General features: G+C 43.8%; 1 protein-coding gene across 3 annotated transcripts in view; it reads right to left on the bottom strand.

The window, feature by feature from the left end:
- The window catches only part of ITPRID1 (ITPR interacting domain containing 1), a 440,936-nt gene that overhangs the window by 236,025 nt on the left and 177,417 nt on the right, over positions 1–27,494 (bottom strand). For all 3 annotated transcript variants that reach the window (XM_073549929.1, XM_073549928.1, XM_073549930.1), the window contains exons 2-3: positions 15,146–15,283; positions 14,114–14,145 (exon numbers count right to left, since the gene is read on the bottom strand). In XM_073549929.1, coding sequence (XP_073406030.1) covers positions 14,114–14,145; positions 15,146–15,186 — 73 coding nt within the window. In that variant the 5' untranslated portion in view covers positions 15,187–15,283. The remainder of the gene's footprint in view (positions 1–14,113; positions 14,146–15,145; positions 15,284–27,494) is intronic.

Below are 27,494 nucleotides of genomic sequence, written 5' to 3'. Positions count from 1 at the left end.
CCCATCTTTGCTTAGTCTATCTTTCTGTCTGTGTTTTGTTCTTTCTTCTTGCTTCACCGTCATTATATGTGGGGGGCTGCCTTTTGCTTTGGGGTCTGCTCTGGGGCAGTTTAGATTTCCCTTTCTGTCTTTAGGCTATGTAGTCCTCTGGCTGTGATCGAGGGGCCTAGGGCATTGTAGGAGCCCCCCACGGCTACTGCTAGTTGTGTTGATAGGTTCAGGGGTCTGCAATCCGATAGCTGCCAACTTCTCTGGTTTTCTGGACTTAGCTAGCATTTCTATTTTTGGACCCATATTTCAATGGATTTCATCTCTGATATGCCTGTCTCTCAAAGGATGACTGTTATTTGGGTGATTTGTGATAGGTTCTCTAAGATGGTTCATCTTGTACCACTCCCTAAGTTGCCGTCTTCCTCTGAATTGGTGCCCCTGTTTTTACAACAGGTGGTTCGCTTGCACGGGATTCCTGAGAACATTGTATCTGACAGAGGAGTCCAGTTTGTGTCTAGATTTTGGAGAACTTTCTGTTCCAAGCTGGGAATTCAGTTGTCCTTCTCCTCTGCTTTTCACCCTCAGACCAATGGGCAGACAGAGAGAACAAACCAGACCTTGGAGTCATATTTGAGATGTTTTATTTCTGCTGATCAGGATGATTGGGTTTCATTTTTGCCCTTGGCCGAATTTGCTTTAAATAATAGAGCTAGTTCTGCCACTTTGATGTCTCCTTTTTTTTGTAACTTTGGGTTTCATCCTCGATTTTCTTCAGGGCAGGTGGAGCCCTCTGCCTGCCCAGGGGTTGACACTGTGGTGGAGAGAATGCACCAGATCTGGGACCAAGTGGTGGATAAGTTATCTCTCTCCCAGGAAAAGGCCCAGCGGTTTTCCAACCGACATAGAACCATTGGTCCCCAATTTAAGGTTGGTGATATGGTGTGGTTATCATCAAAAAATATTGCTATGAAGGTGGCTTCTCCTAAGTTTAAGCCTAGATTTATTGGACCTTACAAGATTTTGGAGATTATTAATCCGGTCTCCTTTCGTTTGGCTCTTCCTGTCACATTTAAAATCCATAATGTGTTCATAAATCTTTGTTGAAGAGGTTTGTTGAACCTGTTGTTCCGGGGGTTGCACCTCCAGACCCTGTATTGGTTGAAGGTAACATGGAATATGAGGTAGAGAAAGTACTGGATTCCCGTCTGGCTAGACGGAGACTCCAGTATTTGGTTAAGTGGAAGGATTATGTTCAGGAGGATAATTCCTGGGTCTCTGCCTCTGATATTCATGCCAAAAGATTGGTGCGTGCCTTTCATCGGGCTCACCCTGATCGCCCTGGTGGCGTGGTTGAGGGTTCGGTGACCCCTCCTCAAGGGGGAGGTACTGTTGTGAGTTAATTTTCCCCTTCACTACTGAGGCCCGAGGAACTCCCTCTTCTGGTGAAGAAAGGTAGTGAGCCTGATTGTCAAACACCTGGGGCTGATGATGATGACTGGCTGAGTGGAGTTAATGACTGGATATAAAGCTGCCGACGCCCTTCTGGCCTGCGGGTGATTTCTCTGTGGACTTCTAGGAAATCAGTCTGATTCCTGCTCATCTAAAGCTAAGATTTCTGCTTTGCCTTTTTGCATTAGTGTTTTGTTTTCCTTGCTTTTCTGGATTCTGCCATTCCCTGCTGGGGTGAGCTGAATCTCCCTTTGCCTGTTGCTCTGTCTTCAGAATATTCCTGAGTACTGACATAGCTTTTTTGAAGCCTAGCGTCTTCAGGGCCTTTTTTACTGTCAGTTTGTTGGCTCTTATTTTCATAGGGTTTTTCACGGATTGCAGACAGCAGCCTTCCTGTCCTTTCCTATCTAAGCTAGCGTGGGCCCCATCTTTGCTCAGTCTATCTTTCTGTCTGTGTTTTGTTCTTTCTTCTTGCTTCACCGTCATTATATGTGGGGGGCTGCCTTTTGCTTTGGGGTCTGCTCTGGGGCTGTTTAGATTTCCCTTTCTGTCTTTAGGCTATGTAGTCCTCCGGCTGTGATCGAGGGGCCTAGGGCATCGTAGGAGCCCCCCACGGCTACTGCTAGTTGTGTTAATAGGTTCAGGGGTCTGCAATCCGATAGCTGCCAACTTCTCTGGTTTTCTGGACTTAGCTAGCATTTCTATTTTTGCCTCCTACGGTGACTCAATCATAACACTTGTCAACCTTAATTAACTTCATAATACAAGTTACGCACTGAAAAATGAGGGTTATTTGGCTAAAGTTGAGGGGGGTAGGGCTGGCTCCAGGTTTTCATGTGCCCTGGGCCAAAGAGCGCCCCTTTAACACATACCACAACTCATCATGCTCCGATACGGCAGAGAAATAGCGGTATAGTACAATGAAAAATACTTCACTTTTTACATCTCATGACAAGGCCCATCTATTTCTCCATACAGAATCATTGGTCCCATATAATGTTTGAAACAGTATATGATGAGCTCCACATAATGCTACAGTATATGTTGGTCTCCATGGATGAAGCTCCACTGTCTTATGGGCCCAAATAATGCTCCAAACATAATGGGCCCCATTTCTAATGCTCTAGTGTATAATGGGCCCTGTAAATGCTGCTCCAGTGTCTGATGTCCACCTTTGGAATGTTCCAGTGTATGGTGGGCCCCATCTATCATTCTCCAGAGTATAGTGCTCCCCAAAAATTGCTGTCCCAACATTGAAAACAATCAAATAAGTCTCCTCGCTAGGGAATCCCTGTACTAGTCTGGACTCCTCGTCGTCCCCATCTTCCATCTCACTGCACAGTATTTCAACCTTGCAAGTGCTGTGATCCTGAGCAAGCAGGGAGGGCCCACTCATTGGCGACGGCACTGGCACAGGGCCCCTGATAGTACGGTGGTGTGTCTGATGGCGGGTGGGCCGAACCTGCACTTTCATCTGCAGCTTCCTCTTTGTCACCGTGTAAGATGGAACTGTATATGGGAAAGGTAACCTGAGTTTCATCAGGGTCAGATTCAGGCCGTGTAGCGTGCGAGGGGAATGTAGTGGTCTGGGTCAATGTACCAGCAGATTCATCGAGCAGTGGCTGGGCATCAGTGCACTTGTGTCGCCCCCAGGAGTACGGTCGCCACAGTGGCATTAACTTCCTCCTAGGGAGTGTGATGTCATGCTTGGGAGCAACAAAGGATCTCTCTAGCAGGTTAACTGATTGGGCGGCGTTATTCCCACGAGTCATGACCCTCCAAACAGCGTTCATGAAGGCAAAGTGTTTGTTTTACGTGGGCAGTATGGTTGCAAAGCTGAACCTTAAAGGAATGTCCAGAAGGGCACCACCAGGAGTGGAGCCTACGGTTAAATTCGACTCCACCTGGGAAACCTCAACCATGCCAGCTACAGAACAGATGCACACATTGCAAGCTTAATTCCGTTAACGAACGAGACTCCGTCATGCCCCGCGGTCCGAGTCCGGCTTACTAGAGGGACACGTGAGGCTCTGGCACATGAGATTGGCCAATAACTGGTGTGTCATGCCCTTACATGTCCGTGGCTGCATGTGCGCTACACTGAAAAGGCCAGCGTTTGTCGCTTACAGGTGCAGATAACCCGCTGAACAACGTTAGTGATGGGGATCACTGATTACAATTATTACCCGCGAACGATGATTTCCCAGTAAGTGCAGGTCAACCGCAGTTCCGGAATTAGGCCTAACCGTCATTCCTGAAAAAAAGAAAAAATTACGTGTGCAAACCACAGGTGCTGTAGCTTGCTTAACAGCTCACCAGCCGTTCTCACGCCCAGTATGGATTACACGTGATTGCACAAAGGTGAGAAAGGGTACCATATCCCCGGATAACATGTATGGATAGCGTACACATTCAAAATATATGTCTATACATCAGGAGGCAGGCTCAGATGGTGTTAGGCCCAGTATGGATTGCACGTGATTGCACAAAGGTGAGAAAGGGTACCGTATCCCTGGATAACATGTATGGATAGCGTACACATTCAAAATATATGTCTATACATCAGGAGGCAGGCTCAGACGGTGTTAGGCCCAGTATGGATTACACGTGATTGCACAAAGGTGAGAAAGGGTACCGTATCCCTGGATAACATGTATGGATAGCGTACACATTCAAAATATATGTCTATACATCAGGAGGCAGGCTCAGACGGTGTTAGGCCCAGTATGGATTACACGTGATTGCACAAAGGTGAGAAAGGGTACCGTATCCCCGGATAACATGTATGGATAGCGTACACATTCAAAATATATATCTATACATCAGGAGGCAGGCTCAGATGGTGTTAGGCCCAGTATGGATTGCACGTGATTGCCCAAAGGTGAGAAAGGGTACCGTATCCCTGGATAACATGTATGGATAGCGTACACATTCAAAATAAATGTCTATACATCAGGAGGCAGGCTCAGACGGTGTTAGGCCCAGTATGGATTACACGTGATTGCACAAAGGTGAGAAAGGGTACCGTATCCCCGGATAACATGTATGGATAGCGTATACATTCAAAATATATGTCTATACATCAGGAGGCAGGCTCAGACGGTGTTAGGCCCAGTATGGCTTGCACGTGATTGCACAAAGGTGAGAAAGGGTACCGTATCCGCGGATAACATGTATGGATAGCGTACACATTCAAAATATATGTCTATACATCTGGAGGCAGGCTCAGACGGTGTCAGGCCCAGTATGGATTGCACGTGATTGCACAAAGGTGAGAAAGGGTACCGTATCCCCGGATAACATGTATGGATAGCGTACACATTCAAAATATATGTCTATACATCAGGAGCCAGGCTCAGACGGTGTCAGGCACAGTATGGATTTGACGGCCCAGACTACACAGCGGAGGAGCAGGGAGAGGTAAAGATTGCAAATGCTGGGGCCCTGCCCAAGGAAGGGGGGCCCACTCGTGGGCATCGGTACTGGCACTGGGCCCCTCATAGTACGGCGGTGTGTCTGACGACGGGTGTGCACCACCACCGTCAGAGACACTTGATTGCACTATGAGGGACCCTGTGCCAGTGCCCGCGCCCAAGAGTCGGCCTACCCACCTGTCCAGGGCAACGGAACTCGCACGGTGTCGTGCGCTAGGTGGTGACCCTGGCCATGGGGGGGGAGGCAGCACAGTTAGGGAGTTTTAGAAAGTGGCATATGTTGATGTTGGACATTCAGCTGATGCAAAAGGCGAAATAGGTCAAGTCCCAGGAAGAGGTGGACCAAAGCAAGCCATTTTTCTGTCACCCTATGTGTCATCAGGGGAAGGTGGGACAAAATCCTTGGAAACCCATGCATGGTTCATTTTAATGAAGGTTAGATCATCCACATTTTGGGTTGACAGACGGGTCCTTTTTTCTGTCAGGATTGATCCAGCTGCACTGAAGACTCTTTCTGATAGCACACTTGCAGCTGGGCAAGCGAGCTCCTGTAAGGCATATTGTGCCATTTCAGGAAAGGTGTCCAATTTAGTGGCCCAATAGTCAAAGGGGAATGACCTGTGTGGGAGAACATCGATATGGGAGGAAAAGTAGTTTGGAACCATAGTTGACAACTGCTGTCTCCTGTCACTTTCCATCGATGCAGTATTACCAGTTGTGAGCGGTACTTGAAAAATCAGTCCACAACATTGTCATGAAACCCCTGTCTCCAACGCCACTTCTGCTGTGTGCACCATGAACACCTCTGCCAAGCTGCCCCCGGCCCGTACGGCTCGCGTGAGAACCATCACCGCTGCTGTGTGCTGGGAATGCCTCAAGCAACCGATTTACCAGAGTTGCTTGTTTATTAGCCAATATTAGGTCAAGGTTCTCCTGTGGCATGATGTTTTGTAATTTGCCTTTATAGCGTGGATCCAGGATGCTGGCCAACCAGTAGTCGTCATCGTTCATCATTTTGGCAATGCGGGGGTCCCTTTTTAGGATCTGCAAGGCATAATCTGACATGTGGGCCAATGTTCCCGGTGTCAATGATGCACTGCGAGTGCAGGGTGGAGGAGCACTTTCTGGCAAATCCACATCCCTCCAGTCACGCACAAACCCTGTACCAGACCTTGCCACGCCAACATTTTCACTTGCCCCACGAGATGCATCCTCCTCCCCTAAGTAATCATCCCCATCATCATCCTCCTCCTCCTCTTCTTCCTCCACCTCGTCCAGGAGAGGTCCCTGAGCAGACAATGGCTGAATGTCATCAAGGATTCCCTCCTCCTCTTCCTCCTCATCAACATTGGCTGCAGACGCCTGCTCCTTAAGGTGCGTCAAAGTTTGCATGAGCAGACGCATAAGTGGGATGCTCATGCTTAGGATGGCGTCGTCTGCGCTTACCAGCCAAGTGCATTCCTCAAAACACTGAAGGACTTTACAGAGGTCTTTCAGCTTCGACCACTGCACACCTGTCAACTCCATGTCTGCTCTCAAAGTGCCTGGCCGTGTATCCTCCCACAAATGCATTATGGCCTGCCTCTGCTCGCACAGCCGCTCCATGTGCAGGGTGGAGTTCCACCTTGTTGCAATGTCGATAATGAGGCGGTGGTTGGGAAGGTGGAGCAATCGCTGCAGCTTCTGCATACGAACGGAGTGTACAGGCGACCGGCGGATGTGCGCGCACAGTCTTCGCACCTTCTGGAGCAGGGCTGTTAACTCCGGATAATTTTTGAGCAAGCACTGCACCACCAGGTTCAAGGTATGAGCCAAGCAAGGTATGTGGCTGAGTTTTGAAAGGGCTATGGCTGCCACAAAATTACGGCCGTTATCTCTAACTACCTTGCCTGCCTCAAGATTTACACTGCCCAGCCATGACTCAGTTTGTCGCTTCAAGTACTCGGCCAGCACCTCGGCGGTGTGTCTGTCGCCCAAACACATCATCTGCAACACAGCCTGCTGACGCTTTCCACTAGCTGCTCGATAGGGGGACACCTCGTGTGCAACAGTGGCAGCTGCAGATGGAGTGCTCGTACGACTGCGCTCTGTGGACGAGCTTTCGCTTCTGGAGGAGGAGGAGGAGGGTCGAACGCCTACAGCCAACTGTTTCCTATACCGTGGGCTAGGCAGCACTGTCCCACCACCGCTGTCCCCTGTGGACCCTGCATCCACCACATTAACCCAGTGCGCAGTGATGGACATGTAACGGCCCTGGCCATGCCGACTGGACCATGCATCAGTTGTGAGGTGCACCTTTCCACTCACTGACTGCTTGAGTGCATGGACAATGCGGTCTTTTACATGATGGTGGAGGGCTGGGATGGCTTTGCGAGAGAAGAAGTGGCGACTGGGTAGGTCATAGCGTGGTACTGCATAGGCCATGAGTTCGCGGAAAGCTGCGCTTTCCACCAACCGATAGGGCATCATCTCAAACGAGATTAGTTTGGCAATGTGGGCGTTCAAACCCAGTGTACGCGGATCAGAGACTGAGTACTTTCTTGACCTACTCATAGTGTCTGGGAGGGTGAGCTGGACTTGAGAGCTGCATATGGTGGAAGTAGCGGTGGACAGGGCGGACTGAGAGAGGGTTGATGATGGTGATGGAGTTGGTGTTCTTTCTGATGGCCTAGATTGAGTATTTCGTTGATATAACAGTGGGATTCCCTGACTGCTGTGGCCTTGCAACGACACCTCAACATTTGCTGCTGTGCTAACCGGTGGGCTTACAGTGGGGGAAACAATGTAGCATTGCTGACTACCTTCTTTGTGATCAGTTGTATATGTGGCACTTGAGGTTTGGTGTTGTGTCCACGCTTGCAAGTGCATGCTGGTTAAATGTCTAAGCATGCAACTGGTATTCAAATTTTTCAGATTTTTCCCTCGGCTAAAGGTCTTTGCGCACTTCTTACAGATAACCTTAGCCTGAATCATGAGGATTTTGTTCAAAAAAGTGCCACACTGCACTCTTCCTACTTTTGCAGACATATTGCGGCCTAGCACGCTGTGATCTTTTGACCCTCTGGACAAGCTGTCCAGCAACTCTTTTGATTTTTGGAACCTGTCTTTGGAGTGCTCCGGGCCTGCCAGATAACAGCTGTTGCGATGTCGATGTCTGATGTGGATGCTCCTCCTCATCTGAGCTATTGGAAGCAGCACCCTCTTCCCCCAATGGATGCCAATCTGGGTCAACAACTGGGTCATCCAACACCTCCTCTTCAATGTCATGTGCACCTTCCTCTGTGTCACCGTGTATGGTGGTATAGTGTGCGGGAAGGGGCACCTGACTCTCATCAGGGTCAGAATCTGGCTCTGTACACTGCGAGGACAATGTAGTGCTCTGAGTGAATGTACCAGCAGAATCATCTATCAGCGGCTGTGCATCAGTGCACTCCATGTCAGATACATCTTGGCCTGGGTAATTCACCATTTTACTTGATAATCCAGGCATGGTATGTGAAAACAGCTCCATGGAGTAATCAGTAGTATGGCCTGCATCATCCTTCAATCTTGGTTGGGGTAAAGGACACAAGGAAAGGTGTGGTTCATGAACATGAGCCTCCAATGACGACTCAGTCCTTTTATTTTTTACAACTTCAGAAGAGGAGGCGATAGAGCTGGAGGCTGAGTCAGCAATGTAAGACAAAACTTTTTCCTGAAGCTCTGGCTTTAAAAGTGGTTTGCCAACTCCTAGAAAACTAAGCCTTCGATGCCTTGTGGAGCCAGATGATGACACAGGCTCAACACCTCCTGCATTCGGTCCTATTTTGCTTTTGCCACAACCATCAGATCCACCACCAACACCATCATTACCAGCTGCCAACCCCCGCCCAATTCCACGGCCTCTTCCACCAGCCTTCCTCATTTTTGGTAGAAATGTAGACAAAATCCAACAAACTATATAGTAATGTAAAACAAGGTACAAGGTGTCTATAGGACAGGGGAGATTTTGAATTTCTGCAGACACTTGTGGACACTGGACACTTTTGGATTGTGTGAGGCCCACTGAATATCAGAGCGCTATGTCACAGGCTCGATGGCACAGGTGTGAAAAAAGTGACTACAGGATAAGGGAGATTTTGAATTTCTGCACACACTAGTGGACACTGGACACTTTTGGCTTGTGTGAGGCCCACTGAATATCAGAGCGCTATGTCACAGGCTCGATGGCACAGGTGTGAAAAAAGTGACTACAGGAGAAGGGAGATTTTGAATTTCTGCACACACTAGTGGACACTGGACACTTTTGGATTGTGTGAGGCCCACTGAATATCAGAGCGCTATGTCACAGGCTCGATGGCACAGGTGTGAAAAAAGTGACTACAGGATAAGGGAGATTTTGAATTTCTGCACACACTAGTGGACACTGGACACTTTTGGATTGTGTGAGGCCCACTGAATATCAGAGCGCTATGTCACAAGCTCGATGGCACAGGTGTGAAAAAAGTGACTACAGGATAAGGGAGATTTTGAATTTCTGCACACACTAGTGGACACTGGACACTTTTGGATTGTGTGAGGCCCACTGAATATCAGAGCGCTATGTCACAAGCTCGATGGCACAGGTGTGAAAAAAGTGACTACAGGATAAGGGAGATTTTGAATTTCTGCACACACTAGTGGACACTGGACACTTTTGGATTGTGTGAGGCCCACTGAATATCAGAGCGCTATGTCACAGGCTCTATGGCACAGGTGTGAAAAAAGTGACTACAAGATAAGGGAGATTTTGAATTTCTGCAGACACTAGTGGACACTGGACACTTTTGGATTGTGTGAGGCCCACTGACACTGTATGGTGTGAAAAAATGCACGCTCAGTACCTCAGCAGGACAAAAAAAAAATTGGGATTGCTTTTAAAAAAGCAGTTTGCAGAGCAGTGGGTAAACAGCAATGCAGCTGTCAGGAAGCCTTAGAAGGCAGCCTAACAACCAACACCGCTGATCCACCACAATATAGCCTCCCCTTGCACTGCACACACAGTGACTGGTGTGTTGTACAGGCAAAATCGCTAGCAGCAGAAGCAGTTTTTTTTTCTTCTTCCCTGCCTAATGCTCTCCCTACAGAATCAGCAACCTCTCCCTATGCTAAGATCGGCAGAAGTAAGATGGTGGTCGGCGTGCACGCCCTTTTATAACCCCTGTGACGCCCACCAAAGCAAGCCAATCACTTGCATGCCCTTCTGAAAGATGGTGGTGACCCCTGTCTATGTCATCACATTGCCCACAGTGTCCGTGGATCCTGATTGGCTGAAAAAGAGCGCAAAACAAACTTTTGAAACGTGACTTTGGCGCGTAAGTCGCCGACCTCATGGCCGACCTCATCCTAGGGTCGGGTTTCGTTTCATGAAACCCGACTTTGCCAAAAGTCGGCGACTTTTGAAATTTTTCGACCCGTTTTGCTCAACTCTAGTCCACACTGCTCATCACCTCCCCAATACAATCCCAACAGTGAAACATGGCATAGCATTATGCTATGGGGGTGTTTTTCAGCTGCAGGGACAGGACAACTGGTTGCAGTTGAATGAAACATGAATCCAGCCAAGTACAGAGATATCCTGAATGAAAACCTCTTCCTGAGTGCTCTGGACTTCAGACTTGGCCGAAGGTTCACCTTCCAACAAGACAATGACCCTAAGCACACAGCTAAAATAACAAAGTAGTGGCTTCAGAACAACTCTGTGACCATTCTTGACTGGCCCAGCCAGAGCCCTGACCTAAACCCAATTGAGATGCTCAATTGGAGAGACCTGAAAATGACTGTCCAGCAATGTTCACCATCCAACCTGACGCAACTGGAGAGGATCTGCAAGGAACAAAGGTAGAGGATCCCCAAATCCAGGTGTGAAAAATTTGTTGCATCATTCACAAGAAGATTCATGGCTGTCCTAGCTCAAAAGGGTGCTTCTACTCAATACTGAGCAAAGGGTCTGAATACTTATGACCATGTGATATTTCAGTTTTTCTTTTTTAATACATTTTCAAAAATTTCTACATTTCTTTTTTTCAGTCAAGATGGGGTGCAGAGTGTACATTAATGAGAAAAAATGAATTTTGAATTTGCAAAATGGCTGCAATGAAACAAAGAGTGAAAAATTTAAAGTAGTCTGAATACTTTCCATACCAATTGTATGTGCTGTCCTAACCCACAATAGATTGCACTCTGACAACAAAGAGACCCACACTAGTCAATGGCACAATTCACATAATCTGTTTGGATAAACATTCATGGGCCTGATTATTATTGCATTTACATCTTTTTCTTTTGTAGTTTTTGATGTTTTTCATCTGTGCCATTATTCTCCTTTCGATTTACTCCTTTAGTAAAGTCTGTGGGCATGGTTTGGGATTTCCAGATGTTTTAGTTTAACTATCAATTGTAACTTTTCAACAAGTCGCAATTTTGTGGCCTAATTGTACTCCAATCCTCCCCAGAGTATTTTTTGTGTGGCTGAAATGTTTGCACAAATTTGACAACATTTCAGCAGAACATGCTGCTTTTTGTACTGAAAATTCGCAAAAAAAGGTTTAAAGACAAAAATAAAAAACGTTTTTGATTTTGCACAAAATTTATGTCCTGCATCCGCCATTTCAAATAATTTGTCTTGTGGTATTCACCGAATACCAGAAGACAAAAAAAGAAAAGTGACTTTATGGCGTAAATAGCACATTCTGACTCTGTAGCCCAACTTTTGCTTTGAAAATCATTGAAAACCTAATAAAACATCAATATACAACAAATGTATTAGTATCTGCCAGGAATTGAAAACAGATGCAGCATAGCTGTGATGGCTTCGTTAGTTACAGAAGCCAGGAAAATAGTGTGAACAGAAGCTACTTTACAGCACATACCAAAATCCATTATAATTAATAATATACAGTAGCAATAAAAATAATGATAAAAAATGTGTAACAAGAAGAACGACACCAAATTATAAGAATACCAAGGCCAGGAAATGTTGTCTTTCCAGACTTTATTATGTAAATTAGAATTGTTATGGCTAGGCTATTCTGAATTATAGCTATGACTGAGTTTCTTTCATTTCCTACACTATCTATGACTACATTATTGTACACAAAGGATCTACATGCCTGCAACTAAACTAACAGAAGATGAGATAACAGCGTATGCTGTACTGTACATCTATCAATAAATTACATTTGCAGTTATAAAATGCACTATTTTGGCTGAGTTTCAAATGAAATGGATTTTTTTTAATAGTTTTTTTTCTGAAAGGGGTTTTCCCATCTCCTAGGTCTTATCCTAATATATAGTAGGTGTAGCTAAGGTATCCGTGATTACGACCACTAACAACTAACTAAGGGTATGTGCACACGCTGCCGATTCTGCTGCGTTGTACAGTACCTTTATTTCCTATGGAAAAAAAAACACAGTGCACATGCTGCGGATTTTTCAGTGCGGATTTGCTGCGGTTTACAATTCGCAGCATGTCAATTCTTTGTGCGGTTTCCGCTGCGGTTTCACACCTTATCATTATGAGGTGTGAAGCCGCTGGGCAAAACCGCAGGCTAATCCGCAGATAAACCGCAGGACTTTTGTCCTGCTGATTTACCTGCGGATTTTTCATCAAAATCCGCAAAACCAAAAAACTACGTGTGCACTTACCCTCACTGTCACTATATGAGTGGTGACCACCATCAATACCTAAGCTGCTGCAATGCCCTGCACATTGGGTAATCAACATAGTGAATCAGAAGAATTATAGTACATTTCTAATTGGAGGTATTTGATAATATTGTTATTACACCTGCTACATATTGGAATAGGATCTTGGAGATGGGACTACGCCTTTAATTTAAAGGGAACCTGTCAGCTGATACTTGCTGCCCAATCCGTATTCAATCCCAATCTGTATTACGACTATCTCAGCCAGGTATATTTGACTCTGAAACGCTGCCAAGGACTGAGACCGTGCTGTAGACTAGTCAGGCAGGCAGAGGTTTCTACCCTCCTGCTGCCCTGGATTGACAAGTCTCTGCCTACATGTATGTATAGACCAGGACCTGCCACTCCAAAGCAGCTGGTGGGGAGAAGCCAGCAGTGTTTAAAGTATGGTTTTCTCTGAAGCCGTATTTCAGAGCTAAACATACCTGGCTGAGATAACGCAGTCAGTGTCTGACACATGCTGCCCATGGATTGGGCAGCATGTGTCAGCTGAGAGGTTCCCTTTAAAGTTCTAACATGTCTACATACATTTCATTTTCAGCTATAGTGCAGAGCAAATAAGGGTCATTGTTAAAACCAAACAGTAAAATTGCATATCATTAAATTTATGTTTTCTTAGAATTGTTTTATACATATTTGTTAGTAGAATTTAGTGTGTCTCTACTTTTTATGCTAAAGAGAACCTGTCAGCATCATTTTACTAAGTACAGACTGGCCCAGATTGGTGCTGTCAACCTGATTAACATGAGATCTCCGGTGAAAAAAATCTGTTTTGTAAACTTTCTTTAATCTGTTTTTGAAGTTTCCTTGTATTCTTATCTTCTTGCATCGGGACGGGCCTTAGGGTGAGACTGTGAGTAAGGTCTTTAGTTTTGCCCCGGCACCTCTGCTGCTGCTATTGTCTTTTCTTCCTCTTTAATTAAAAACTTGCGTCAACACTGCCCTTTCCGCGGACGGCGCTTGCACAGATTGAGCTCTTGGAAGTCTTCATGACGAAGCCACTGGCGGCTGCGCAAGTATAGATTGCTCTGTGCTTCAAGAGCCTTTCATGCTAATACAGTCTTCAATAGAGTGTGAAATGGCGACGGACATTTTTTTAATCTTCACAAATCAAACTATAAATTGTTGAAATTATCATGGACCTGCGAATTTTAGAAAATTTTACAGAGATCAATCAATTCTGTAAAAGACTATGCTCACTGGCCTTATGGCTTCAATCATGGACACAGCATCTCAGACAGTCTCTGCTTTCTGTTTCTTCTTAACAAGAGTTGAACTGACTTGTACTAAATTTAACTTCAGTATTATCTGATTGGTTTCCATAGGCTGCAGCAAATACACTAATACCCAGAAACAGGTGGCAAGGATTTAGTTATTCAGCATATTTCCAATTGCACAAGTGTCTATAATTTCTACATTTCCCAAAGGCAGATATTATTGATACTTCTGTGGACTGTAGGTTGATATAGACTTCTGTTTGCACATTATCAACCATTCCCTTCTTTTTATCTTACCTGCGTGTTTCGTGTTCTCCATCCCTGGTGGCCTGCAAATATAAAAAGATCAATGTACAAAAGTTTAATATAAAAAAATTAGATATATGTTTTTGAGGAGCACATCATATTTAAAATAAATCTAAAGCTGTCAGGAGATGGAAAAACCTGATAAAAATACCACATTAAAAATTTTAGAAAATCGGAATGTCTGAAAAACTGTTTGGAGATGTCTGATGTCAGTAATCAATGAGTAGACTAAAATGTTCCCGGAATTTTGTAGCAAAAGCTGATCATCATATTCTTTAACCCTTTTCCAACGTCAGGTGTAATAGTAAGCCGACATCAGACTCCCTCCCTTTGATGTGGGCTCCGACGGTGAGCCCACATCTTTCCCGTGTCATGTCAGCTGTTTTAAACAGCTGACATGTGCCTGGAATAGCTGCCGGTGGAATCGCGATCCAACTGCGGCTATTAACCTGTTAAATGCTGTTGTGAAGTATCCACAATTAATGATGGTTTCGGGAGCCATGTCATCTGCTGGTGTAGGTTGTAGGTCCACTGTGTTTTATCAATACCAAAGTCAGCGCAGCCGTCCAGGAAATTTTAGAGCACTTCATGCTTCCCCCTGCAGAAAAGCTTTTTGGAGATGGAACTTTAATCCTCCAGCAGAACTTGACACCTGTCCACACTGCCAAAAGTACCAATACCTGGTTTAAAAACAACAGTATCACTGTGTTTGATTGGCCTGCAAACTCACCTGACCTTAAACCTATAGAGAATCTATGGGGTATTGTCAAGAGGAAGATAAGAGACACCAGACCCCACAATGCAGAGGAGCTGAAGGCTGCTATCAAAGCAATCTGGACTTCCATAACACCTCAGCAGTGCCACAGGCTGATCGCCTCTATGCCATGCTGCATTGATGCAGTAATTGATGCAAAAGGAGCCCTGACCAAGTATTGAGTGCATTTACTGAGCATACATTTCAGTAAATAATTATATAATTTATAATAGTATAAACAGTAAATACATTTTTTTAGATCCTGTTACCTTGTTGTTCCATTTGGACAGCTGAGTTCAGAATCTTCCATTGTGGTTCACAATATATTAAAAATAATTTACTGCTGTGCCTTGAGTGTTCGTCTATCCTATGACAAAAAAACCCTGCAGCCATGTCCCTTTATAGCTCTGTGATAAGAAATAATAAAATATGATAACATTATGAGAAAAATCAAACTTTCTTATGGTTCATTTATACTAAGCGATTGCTGATCTACAACTTTTTTGCTAGTCGGCAGTGTTTTAATAATCTGTTTACTCAGTCAGACAGTTTTTAATACATTCTTCAGTGCCCATAGTTTGCCGTTGCTCTCGACAGCGTGGGCCCCATTTACACAAGACGATGTGCTGCCGAGAACGATGATCTCTTGTGCAGTTTTTTCTCATTCATCATGTGATTGGCAGCTTTTTAAGGCCGGTTTCACATTTGCATTTAGGGCTGCAGCGTCGGCCTGCGCACGGCTGCCGCTAAGCCCTGCCCCTAACACGCCTCCTCCGGTACCACCGCCTCTGGGCGCATGATGCTGCATGCGTCATGCGTCCCCTATCTTTATCACTGAGGACGCAGGCCATGCGCAGTATGCGTTTTGGTGGCGCCTTTTGACGGTGAGCCGACCAGCGCCAAACACAACCTGTTGCAATTTGGTTGCGCTCGGCGCACCGTCAAAAGAACGCAGGCGCCGCCAAACGCATACTGCGCACGGCCTGCGTCCTCAGTGATAAAGATAGGGGACGCATGACGCATGCAGCGCCATGCGCCCGGAGGCGGAGCTAACGGAGGAGGCTCGGCAGGGGGCGGGGCTTAGCATCGGCCATGCGCAGGCCGACGCTGCGACCTTAAACGCAAATGTGAAACCGGCCTATGATTGCCAGATTATCCCAAACGTAATATATATTCCTCCACTGGTAATTGCCCTTTAGGATTAGGATTAGTTATATTATTATTTTTCCCTGTACTTATATGTGTATATCTCCATTTATGTGGTACTTTTTTTGCAGAAGGGATGCCATTGGTCTCATGGCTGGTACAAGTTCTACCATAAACACCCAGTGGACTACATTTCCATGTACTAATTGACAGTGGCTGTGGGACCCCTTAACCAAGGCAATAGATGGTTGGGTGTTTCAAATGCATTTTTATTAGGTTTTGTTTTCAAATATGTAAATTATTTTCTCCTTGCAATTATTCAGAATGTTTGTTATATATGTGAGACATTAAATTATACCTGTCTGACAAAGAATATTTAGATATGTTTACAAACAGATACAGGTCTTATCTGTTACTGATGTCTTAGCATGTGAGGTGTTGTTCATTAAAACTGAGTAGTACATTGACAATTATAAGAAATTGTAGTGACATCTTTATAGCAGATGTGTGTGATCTTTTTTTATCCCGTACCTGTTACTTGTTATCGTATGATGTTGTAAACACTGAATAAATAAGGAATTATGTTGACTGCTCACTGATGTCATTTGTCATCTGTTTATAAAGGTGGTGGTGGGTTAGTTTGTATTTGCTCTGCTTTTACCTATGAATTGTTTGTACAAGGTATTTATTTTGTGAATAAATCCATGATAACCACTGATACAGGTTAACTGACTTGGCTTACAAACTACAGTTTACTTATAAGAAGAACAAAGAAATACATGAAAGAATAAAGGACTTTCATAACTATGCAGATATCACTTAAAATAAATCTGTCAGCAGATAATTGCCATGTAATCTGAGAACAGTGTGAGGTAGCGGCTAAAACTCTGAATTTAGGGATATGTCACTTATTAGGTTGTGTGCTTTTTTATCCAAACAATGAATGTTTATCACCAAGAAGCTACCACTGCCTGGACTACAGCTCACACATGTGCTAGATCAACCACACCCTCTCCTGTGATAATCAGCTCACTGTCAATAGACAATCTACATAGAGAGCTGTGGTGTGGGTGGGGCAGCTTTCTGAGCTCTGCTATATGTTACATCTAGAAACTCTGATTGTGTCACAACTGCTGCACACAGTCAATTAATGATCTTTTTACTCTTAGACATGTGACAGGGACAAGGGAGCATCCTCTACATCTGGAGGAAAGAAGCTTTAAGCATAATCACAGATACAGATTCTTTGCTGTAAGTGGAGCACCCCACAGGGCCTTAGGTTACTCGGTACCGGGCCGGTCAGGTTCTTTAAAGGGGATGTGTCACAGTGGCAGTGACCTGGTCTGTGGCCCAGGGCATCCAGTAAGAAAAATAGAGAAAAGTTATGTGGAGTTTAATCGTGATGCCACGATTGGGGACCTTCCTGCTGCGCTCTGTTTTTGGGTCCCTGCTGCTTGTACCTCAGCTGTGACCCTCTCCCATGTGATGATTTCTAACCTGTATGGCAGACAGTGTCCTTCTCACTGTCAACCCCGGGCTCTTAGTCTGCTGCCGTGCCTTCAGGTGTTCAGTGTGGCCAGGGAGCTTGCAGTCCCCTACACTCCAGATTCGGCTGTCAGGGTGTACAGCTACTGCCCAGCCAAGGACTCTGGTGTTCTTTTCTATCAGCGCTTCGCTCTGGGGTCAACTATCCGCAATTTTAGTTCCCCAGAGGCTTGTCTCCGCTCCTCTCCCTTCCTTCTCCACAGACCAACTCCAACTGCCCTTCCTCAGCTTCAACTGTCCCCGAATCAATGACAACTCCCTTGTTTACTCTCTCAGCTGACTTCTTACTGACTCACTAACCCCACCTGGCCAGAATTTATAAGGAAGCTCCCCTTTTTGGCCTGCAGCAGGAATTGACATGTACTCTGTGTTACCTGACATGGGGACCCCCCTGCCTTCAGGGATGACATCACCCCTTAGAGGGAGGCATTGTCACAGTGGCAACTGGACTCTGGGGTGCCACATAAGAGCAGTGAGACTATGGAACTCTTTGCCATATGATGTTGTAATGAGTGATTCCCTACAAAAATTTAAGAAGGGACTGGATTCTTTTCTTGAAAAGTATAATATTTCAGGTTATATACACTAGTGTCCTTGATATTGCGTTGATCCAGGCAGCTAGTCGGATTGCCGTATGTGGAGTCGAGAAGTAATTTGTTTCCCCAATGTGAAGCTTACTGATTGCCACATGGGTTTTTTTTGCCTTCCTCTGGATCAACATGTTAGGGCAGGTTAGGATAGGATATGGGTTGAACTAGATGGACTTAAAATCTTCCTTCAACCTTAATAACTATGTTACTATCATTGGATTCAGGGTCCCTTTTCCTATGTTATACTGCTCTTAGATAAGGTCACAAAAATCTGGTGAAAGATTCCCTTTAATCACGGTTTAACAATCAACTCTGACCCCCATATAGCTTTGTCTCTGCTTTCTAATATGATGTTGGACATTATTTTGGATTGCAAAACATAACAGAATTTGCAATAAACTGAACAAGACAAGGTAAGGCTATGTTGACACTTGCTTTGGAGCCCCTGTTCAGATTTCAGCATATTTTATGGGAAAAAACAGCAACATATCTTTTTCACGATGGACAACTCGGGGGACAATCGTGAAAACTCGGGGGACAAAATTTTATTGCAGTAGAGTGGAACCTAAGAGTTCAGCTTTACTCTTGGGTATACAGTGGCATGTTAAAGTTTGAGCACCCATGGTCAAAATTACTGTTTTTGTGACCAGTTAAGCAAGTTGGAAATGAAATAATTTCTAAAAGGCTTAAAGTTAAAGATGACACATTTCTTTGTATTTTAGGCAAACAAAAGTACATATATATATATATATATATATATATATATATATATATATATATATGCATATATAGTCATTTTTATTATTTTTAAAAATTACAAAATGGAAAATGGGCGGATGCAAAAGTTTTGACAGCAAATGTAAAGTTCTCAAAAAAGAATTGAAAGACTCTTGTTTGGCTATAAAAAGCATTTACAAGCTTTTGGATCAGAGCGTTTTCCTTTTTTTAATTTTTAAAATGTATAAGATGAAAATATATTGTATGGGTATATACACTGCTCAAAAAAATAAAGGGAACACTCAAATAACACATCCTAGATATAAATGAATGAAATATTCTCTTTGAATACTTTGTTCTATACAAAGTTGAATGTGCTGACAACATAATCACACAAAAATCATCAATGGAAATCAAATTTTTGAACCAATGGAGGCCTGGATTTGGAGTGACCCCCAAAATGAAAGTGGAAACAAGTCAAAATGAAAATCAAAACAAGACAAAATTAAGGTGGAAACAAGTCAAAATGATGCTCAGTATTGTGTGTGGCCTCCACGTGCCTGTATGTCCTCCCTACAATGCCTGGGCATGCTCCTGATGAGGTTGCAGATGTTCTCCTGAGGGATCTCTCCTAGACCTGGACTAAAGCATCCGACCACTCCTGGACAGTCTGTGGTGCAACGTGACATTGGTGGATGGAGCGAGACATGCTGTCCCAGATGTGCTCAATCGGATTCAGGTCTGGGGAATGGTCAGGCCAGTCCATAGCTTCAATGCCTTCATCTTGAAGGAACTGCTGACACACTCCAGCCACATGAGGTCTTGCATTGTCCTGCATTAGGAGGAACCCAGGGCTAACCGCACCAGCATATGGTCTCACAAGGGGTCTTAGGATTTTTCCTTGTGGATTTGCAGGTAAGACCGCAGGTAAAGTGACCTGTGGTTTATCTGCAGATTTGCCTGTGGTTTACCCCTGCGGTTTGACACCTGGACAATGGAACAGGTGTCACACCGCTGCAAAATCCTCAGAAAGATTTGACATGCTGCAGATTTAAAACCGCTGCAAATCCACGCGGAAAAATCTGCAGCATGTGTACTGCGGTTTTGAAAAGCCATTGCTTTGCATTGTACTGTACAATGCCTCTGGATCTGCTGCGGATCCGCGGGACCAAATCCGCTGCGGATCCACAGCAGAACCGCAACGTGTGCACATACCCTAAAGTCACCTTCTTTTTCCTAGAAACTCCTTTCCTAATGGGGGGACCATGCAGAAATAGCAAGTGGTGGTGTGATCAGTTGGCTCTCTCCAGATCATTGGGACTGCAAAATACATAGATTTCTTCTTTCCATGCAACCACTAGATAAGATGTGATGCACATCTATTGCAGCAAATGTGTGGAGCCCAACTCTTGTCCCGATCTCCTATTCTGCAGTCAAAATACAGGTTTCTAGGCTTTCTTAATTATAGTAGACAAATTTAGCCTTTATGACACAAAAGTGACTTCTTCCCATATGTGGAAAAAACTATCTGCTTTGTTATTGCAAGAATGAGTCATATCTGAAAAAACATATTGAACCATGTCAGTATGCTAAGAAACTAAGCTAAGAAATATTAAAACTGTATACCTTACACAGAGAGAATTCATAAAAGTTGCTGATGCAACTGTGGTTAGAAAAATGTCATTAGAATTGAGTTGGCATTTTTTTATTGGTCACCCTAAGATGATCTTATTCTGAAGGCTCAATAGACTAAATAGATAATGTCATAGACTAGCTACTAGCATTGCAATAATGATGAGATAATAAAGACACAATTTTTCTATAAGCCTGCATGAAAAAAGTGTCATAAGTAATTACAACCTCCTCTGGATCTTCAAAATCAGATATCCTATTCTTTTTCGTTACTACAAAATTAGTTAAATTCAACTTTTTTCGACTGTAACAATTTGACTGTAGAACAGTGTAATAGAAACAGCACCGGAGGAAAAAATGTGTGCCTAAAGAAAAAAAGCTTCTCAAAGGAGTGTGTACGTGATGTGGGATAGCATTACGTGCAAGACAAATGTGATTACAAGCTGAAGGTTTCACATATTACTATTGGTATATTACTTTCATTTAGGGTTAATTAAACCTGGGGAAAGTCCCAGTTCTAGATTCAAAGATACCTTTTTCCTTAAAGAAAACATCAGCTGTAAAACAAAAAATCATGTAGTCCAGTGTCATAAAGATATGTGATTCTTCAGATGTTGTATTAGTCAGTGCCTGATGAAGAGACCTGCGTAGTCTCGAAAACTTGCAATGTGTTACCATCTTTTCAGTTAGCCATTAAAAGGTATCAGCCACTGAGGACTCTCAATTCTGAATATTCTTCTGTGGTCCAGTGGTCATACAAACACGAGCAGTGGTTCAAGGTAGATTATTACAATTGCTGTGATTGTTTAGAAAGCACATTCTAGTGTGCAATGCACAACCCTGCGTGTTTGACATGCCTTCCCATTTGAGGTTACATCTGGCAGGGCTGATGATTTTAAAATATAAACAGAAAGGGAATACTTGAAAGAGATGAACCTTTGTTAAATCTATTTGTGTTTTGCTGTCAAGACATTTAAGTCATGTGAGTTACTAGAAGGAATTATACATTGTAATAAGAACTTGCAAAGTCTTGCCTTACATTTCCTCTTAAGACTAAACAATTTATTTATTTATTTCCACTTGCAAAACCACTTTTCTGCAATCTCCTAACAAGAAAAATAGCTTGCTCCATTATTCAGTCAGACTAGGCTTTAGCTAAGATCTAAGAGAGGACAGCAGAGGTCTTTAGAACTGCCTTGTTCAGAAAAATCAAGCAATTTTACAAAAAAAAGCTGTATAGGCCTTGCACAAGTTAAACTATCATTTCTTTTCACTTTGAATTAAACTTTAGCTCCTTCACCCCCTAGTCTGTTTTCACCTTCCTGACCAGGCCAACTTTTACAATTCTGACCAGTGTAAATCTATGAGGTAACAACTCTGGAAAGCGTCAACCAATCCCACGATTCTGAGAATGTTTTCTCGTGACATATTGTACTTCATGATAGTGGTAAAATATGACTTGCTTTTATTTGTGAAAATCTTGGAAACTTGATGAAAATTTGGAACATTTTGCAATTTTCATAAATTTAATTTTTTATCGCCTTAGGCTGGTTTCACACTTGCTTTTTTTGCGCTGTGTTTTAGCTCAAAAAAAGCATGCGTTTTTTTCCTACACTTTAACATGGGTGCGCATATGTGTGCATACACATGCGTTTGTACGCGTTTGTATGCGCATGCGTTTTTTTGTAGTGTGCGCTCGGGTGCACAAAATGCATCCTGTTGCATCTTTTGTGCATCCGACTTGCCCCCAAAAAACGCATGCGCACGCAATGCGTTTTTTTACAGCAAAACACCCATTAAAGTTTATGGGTGCGCATACAGTTTTAGAAACATAATTTTTCTTCTTAGGAAGTTAGAAGAGTTAAAAGTTGACAAGTGATTTCTAATTTTTCCAATAATATTTACAAAACCATTTTTTTAAACAACATCACATTTGAAGTGACTTTGAGGGACCTACATGACAGAAAATACCCCAAAATGACACCATTCTTAAAACTGCACCCCTCAAGGTGTTCAAAACCATATCAAAGAAGCTTATTTAATCTTTCAGGTGCTTCATAGGAATTAATAGAATGTGGAAGGAAAAAATGAACATTTCACTTTTTTTCACAAAAATATTAATTTAGACCCATTTTTTTTCTAAAGGGTAAAAGGAAAAAATGGATCCTAAAATTTGTTTGCACTTTCTTCTGAGCATTACAATCCTTGATTTGTTGGGAAAAACCACTGTTTGGGCACACGGCAGAGCTAGGAAGAGAAAGAGCGCCATCTGACTTTTTGAATGCAAAATTTGTTGGAATAATTAGCAGACGCCATGTCAAGTGTAGAGCCTCTGATTTGCCTAAACAGTAGAAATCACTCACAAGTGACACCATTTTGAAAACTAGACCCCTTAGGGAACTTATATAGATGTGTGTTAAACACCTTGAATTCCAAGGTGCTTCTCACAAGTTTATAATGTTGAGCCGTGAAAATAAAAAAGACATATTTTTCCCTCAAAAAAGTTCTTTTAGCCCCAATTTTTTTTTTGATCACAAAGGCATCATGAGAAAATGCACCCTACAATTTGCTGTTCAATTTCTCCTGATTACTCAGTTACCCAAAATGTAGAGGAAATCTACTGTTTGGACTCATGACGGGGCTCTGAATTGTAGGAGCACCATTTGACTTCATGACTGGAGCTTTTTTCAGTTTCGCGCTTAAGTTTTTTGCTCCCCTTCTTCACAAAGCCATAACTTTTTTATTTTTCTGTTAATATGGCCAGGTGAGGGCTTGTTTTTTGCAGGACAAGTTGTAGTTTTGAACAACACTATTGGTTTTACCATGTTGTGTACTATAAAACAGGAAAAACTTCCAAGTGCGGTGAAATTGCAAAAAAGTTCAATCCTACACTTGGTTTTTGTTTGGCTTTTTTGCTAGGTTCACTAAATGCTAAAACTGACCTGTCAATATGATTCTCCAGGTCATTACGAGTTCATAGATATAAAGACCGTTGGCACAACTTCTCAAAAAATGGTGGTGCACAAGTAGGGTCCCAAACCGTATACAAGTACAAATTAACTTGGCACACACACGTGGAGATGCAAGTGAAAATGAATATTTAATAAGTGCAGTACATACAGTATTATGAGTTCATAGACACCAAACATGTCTAGGTTATTTTTTATGTTCGTAAGTGGTGAAAAAAAATTCCAAACATTGCTAAAAAAAAAATGTGCCATTTTCCAAGACCCGTAGCGTCTCCATTATTCATGATCTCAGGTCAGGTGAGGGTGTATGTTTTGTGCATCAAGCTGACATTTTTAGTGATACCAATTTGGTGCAGATGTGTTCTTTTGATCGCCTGTTATTGCATCTTAATGCAATGTCACGGCGATTAAAAAACCATAATTCTGGCATTTTGAATATTTTTCTTGCTATGCTGTTTAGTAGAGTTGAGCGAAACGGGTCGGTCAAATTCAAAAGTCGGCGACTTTCGCTGAAGTCGGGTTTCATGAAGCGAAACCCGACCATAGCGTAAGGTCGGCCACGAGGTCGGCGACCCGAGTGCCAAAGTCGCGTTTCAAATGATGCTTCCAGCGCCCTTTTTCAGCCAATGATGAAGGACGCACACTGTGGGCAACGCGATGACATGGGCAGCGGTCACCACCATCTTTGAGAAGGGCATGCAAGTGATTAGCTTGCTTTGTGTTGCGTCACAGGGGCTATAAAATGGCGTGCACGCCGACCGCCATCTTATTTCTGCCGATCTTAGCATTGGGGGTGGTTGCTGCTGCTGATTCTGAATAAGGGAGAGCATTAGGCAGGGAAGAAGAACCAAAAAACTGGTTCTGCTGTTAGCGATTTCCACTGTACAACACAACAGTTTGTGTGCAGTGACAGGGGAGGCTATATTTTTGTGCATCAGCTCTGTTGGTTATTAGGCTGCCTTATAAGGCTCCCTGATAGCTGCATTGCTGTTTGCACACTGCTGTGCAAACTGCTTTTTTAAAAGCAAAAATACTTTTCTTCCTCTTTTCTGCACAGTTACCAAGCATTCATTTTTCCTCCCTTTTGTGTGCAGCAGTCCTGCTTATTAGGCTGCCTGCGTCCATATTTGGACTGAGAGCATCATTGTCAGCCTCCTAAAATCTCTAGTGAGATCCAAATTCTCATCAATACTATATACACCCTCCACCTTGTCATACACCATCCAATTTCAGCCTGTTACATTGAGGTGTAATCTCTACAGGGCCTGAGACAATAGTTCAGCATCCTCAAATCTTTAGTGAGATTCAAATTCTCACCAATACTACATACACCCTCCATCTTGTCAAACACCATCCAATTTCAGCCTGTTACATTGAGGTGTAATCTCTACTGGGCCTGAGACAATAGTTCAGCATCCTCAAATCTCTAGTGAGATTCAAATTCTCACCAATACTATATACACCTTCAACCTTGTTTTACAGTACCATATAGCTGGTGGTATATTGGGTACATTTTCACAAAAATGAGGAAGTATGGTGGAAGAGGCCATGGAAGTGGGCGGGGGTTGCCAGCTGGTCCTGATGGTGGTAGTGTTGGTGGTGCATCTGTTGGTAGTGGCAAAAGCACAATAGCACCTAAGGCAGGAGGTGTTGAGCCTGCGTCATCATCTGGCTCCACAAGGCCTCGAAGGCTCCCTTTTCTGGGAGTAGGTAAACCGCTTTTAAAGCCGGAGCTTCAGGAACAAGTTTTGGCTTACATTGCTAACACAGCATCCAGCTCTCTCGCCTTCTCTTCTGAATTTTCAATAAATAAATGCACTGAGTCATCAGTGGAGGCTCCTGGTCAGGAACAACACCTTTCCTTGTGTCCTTCACCCCTACCAAAAGTGAAGGATGCGGCAGGCCACACTACAGATTACTCCATGGAGCTGTTTTCACATACCATGCCTGGGTTATCAAGTCAAATCGTGAATTCCCCAGTCCAAAATGAATCTGACATGGAGTGCACGGATGCACAGCCACTGCTAGATTTTTCTGCTGGTACATTCACTCAGAGCACTACATTGTCCTCGCAGTGTACTGAGGCAGAATCAGACCCTGATGAAACTCAGGTGCCCCTTCCCGCATACTATACCACCTTACACGGTGACACAGAGGAAGGTGCACATGAAATTGAAGAGGAGGTGATGGATGACCCAGTTGTTGACCAAGATTGGCATCCAATGGGGAAAGAGGGTGCCGCTGCCAATAGCTCAGAAGAGGAGGATCCGCAACAGGCTGCGACATCGCAACAGCTGTTATCTGGCAGGACCGTAGCAGTCCAAAAATGGGTTACAAAAACCAAAAGAGTTGCAGGACAGCTTGGCCAGACGGTCAAATTAGCACAGAGTGCAAGGCCTCAAAATGTCTTCCATAGTAGGAAGAGTGCAGTGTGGCAATTTTTTGAACAAAATCCTAATGATTAGGCAAAAGTTATCTGTAAGAAGTGCGCAAAGACCTTTAGCCGAGGGAAAAATCTGAGATATTTGAATACCAGTTGCATGCTTAGTAGTGTTGAGCGATACCGTCCGATACTTAAAAGTATCGGATCGGATGGTATCGGCCGATCTAAAAAAAATATCGGGTATCGCCGATTCCGATACCGGAAGTCCCATTCAAGTCTATGGGACTTCCGGTATCGGAATAAGAAAAACCCTATTTTTGCCTTGTACAGCCTCTCTGGGGTCTGTACGGGCCTTTCGGGGGGCTGTGCCGGCCTGCCGGGGGGTCTGTGCAGGCTCCGGTGGTCTGTGCCGGCCTGCCGGGGGGCTGTGCTGGCCTGCCGGGGGTCTGTGCAGGCTCCGGTGGTCTGTGCCGGCCTGCCGGGGGGCTGTGCCGGCCTGCCGGGGGGTCTGTGCAGGCTCTGGTGGTCTGTGCCGGCCTGCCGGGTGGCTGTGCCGGCCTGCCGGTGGTCTGTGCAGGCTCCGGTGGTCTGTGCCGGCCTGCCGGGGGGCTGTGCCGGCCTGCCGGTGGTCTGTGCAGGCTCCGGGGGGCTGTGCCGGCCTGCTGGGGGGTCTGTGCAGGCTCCGGTAGTCTGTGCAGGCATCGTCCGATGGGACTACAAGTCCCATCGGGCGATGCCTGCTACCATGACAGTGATTGACACATTAGCCAATGATGGGACAGTAGTAGTCCCATCATCCGGCTAATGTGTTGAATGTAAAAAAAAAAAATAAAAAAAAAAAAAATTACATGCTACATACATGCTACATACATACAACATGCATACTACATATATACTACATGTAACATACATACTACATACATGCTACATACTACATGCATGCTACATACTACATACATAATACATATATACTACATGCATGCAACATACATACAACATACACGTATATATTACATGCATGCAACATGCATACTATATATACTATATATACTACATGTAACATACATACTACATATATACTACATGCAACATGCATACTACATACATGCTACATATATGCTACATACATACTACATGCATAATACATATATACTACATGCATGCAACATACATACAACATATATACTACATGCATGCAACATGCATACTACATATATACTATATATACTACATGTAACATACATACTACATATATACTACATGCATACTACATACATACTACATACATGCTACATACATACTACATACATGCTACATACATACTACATACATACACTACATGCATGCAACATACATACTACATATATACCACATGCATGCAACATGCATACTACATATATACTGCATATATACTACATGCATGCAACATACATCTATACTACATACAATACATACATATAGACATACAGTACATATAACATAGAGTACATACTCACCGTCACTTGTCACTTTGATCCCCGAAGCCATTGTCGCCTGAGGAATAAATATCAAAATAAAAAAACACCAATATACTTACCCCGATCCGCAGAAGTCCACGAGGGTCCCACGTCCATCTTGCGTGGAGAACAGCAGCATC

Source organism: Dendrobates tinctorius, unplaced genomic scaffold (assembly GCF_039654945.1).
Source record: "Dendrobates tinctorius isolate UK_male_01 unplaced genomic scaffold, ASM3965494v1 ptg000162l, whole genome shotgun sequence".
Lineage (NCBI taxonomy): Eukaryota > Metazoa > Chordata > Amphibia > Anura > Dendrobatidae > Dendrobates > Dendrobates tinctorius.
This window is presented reverse-complemented; position numbering and strand designations above follow the sequence as displayed.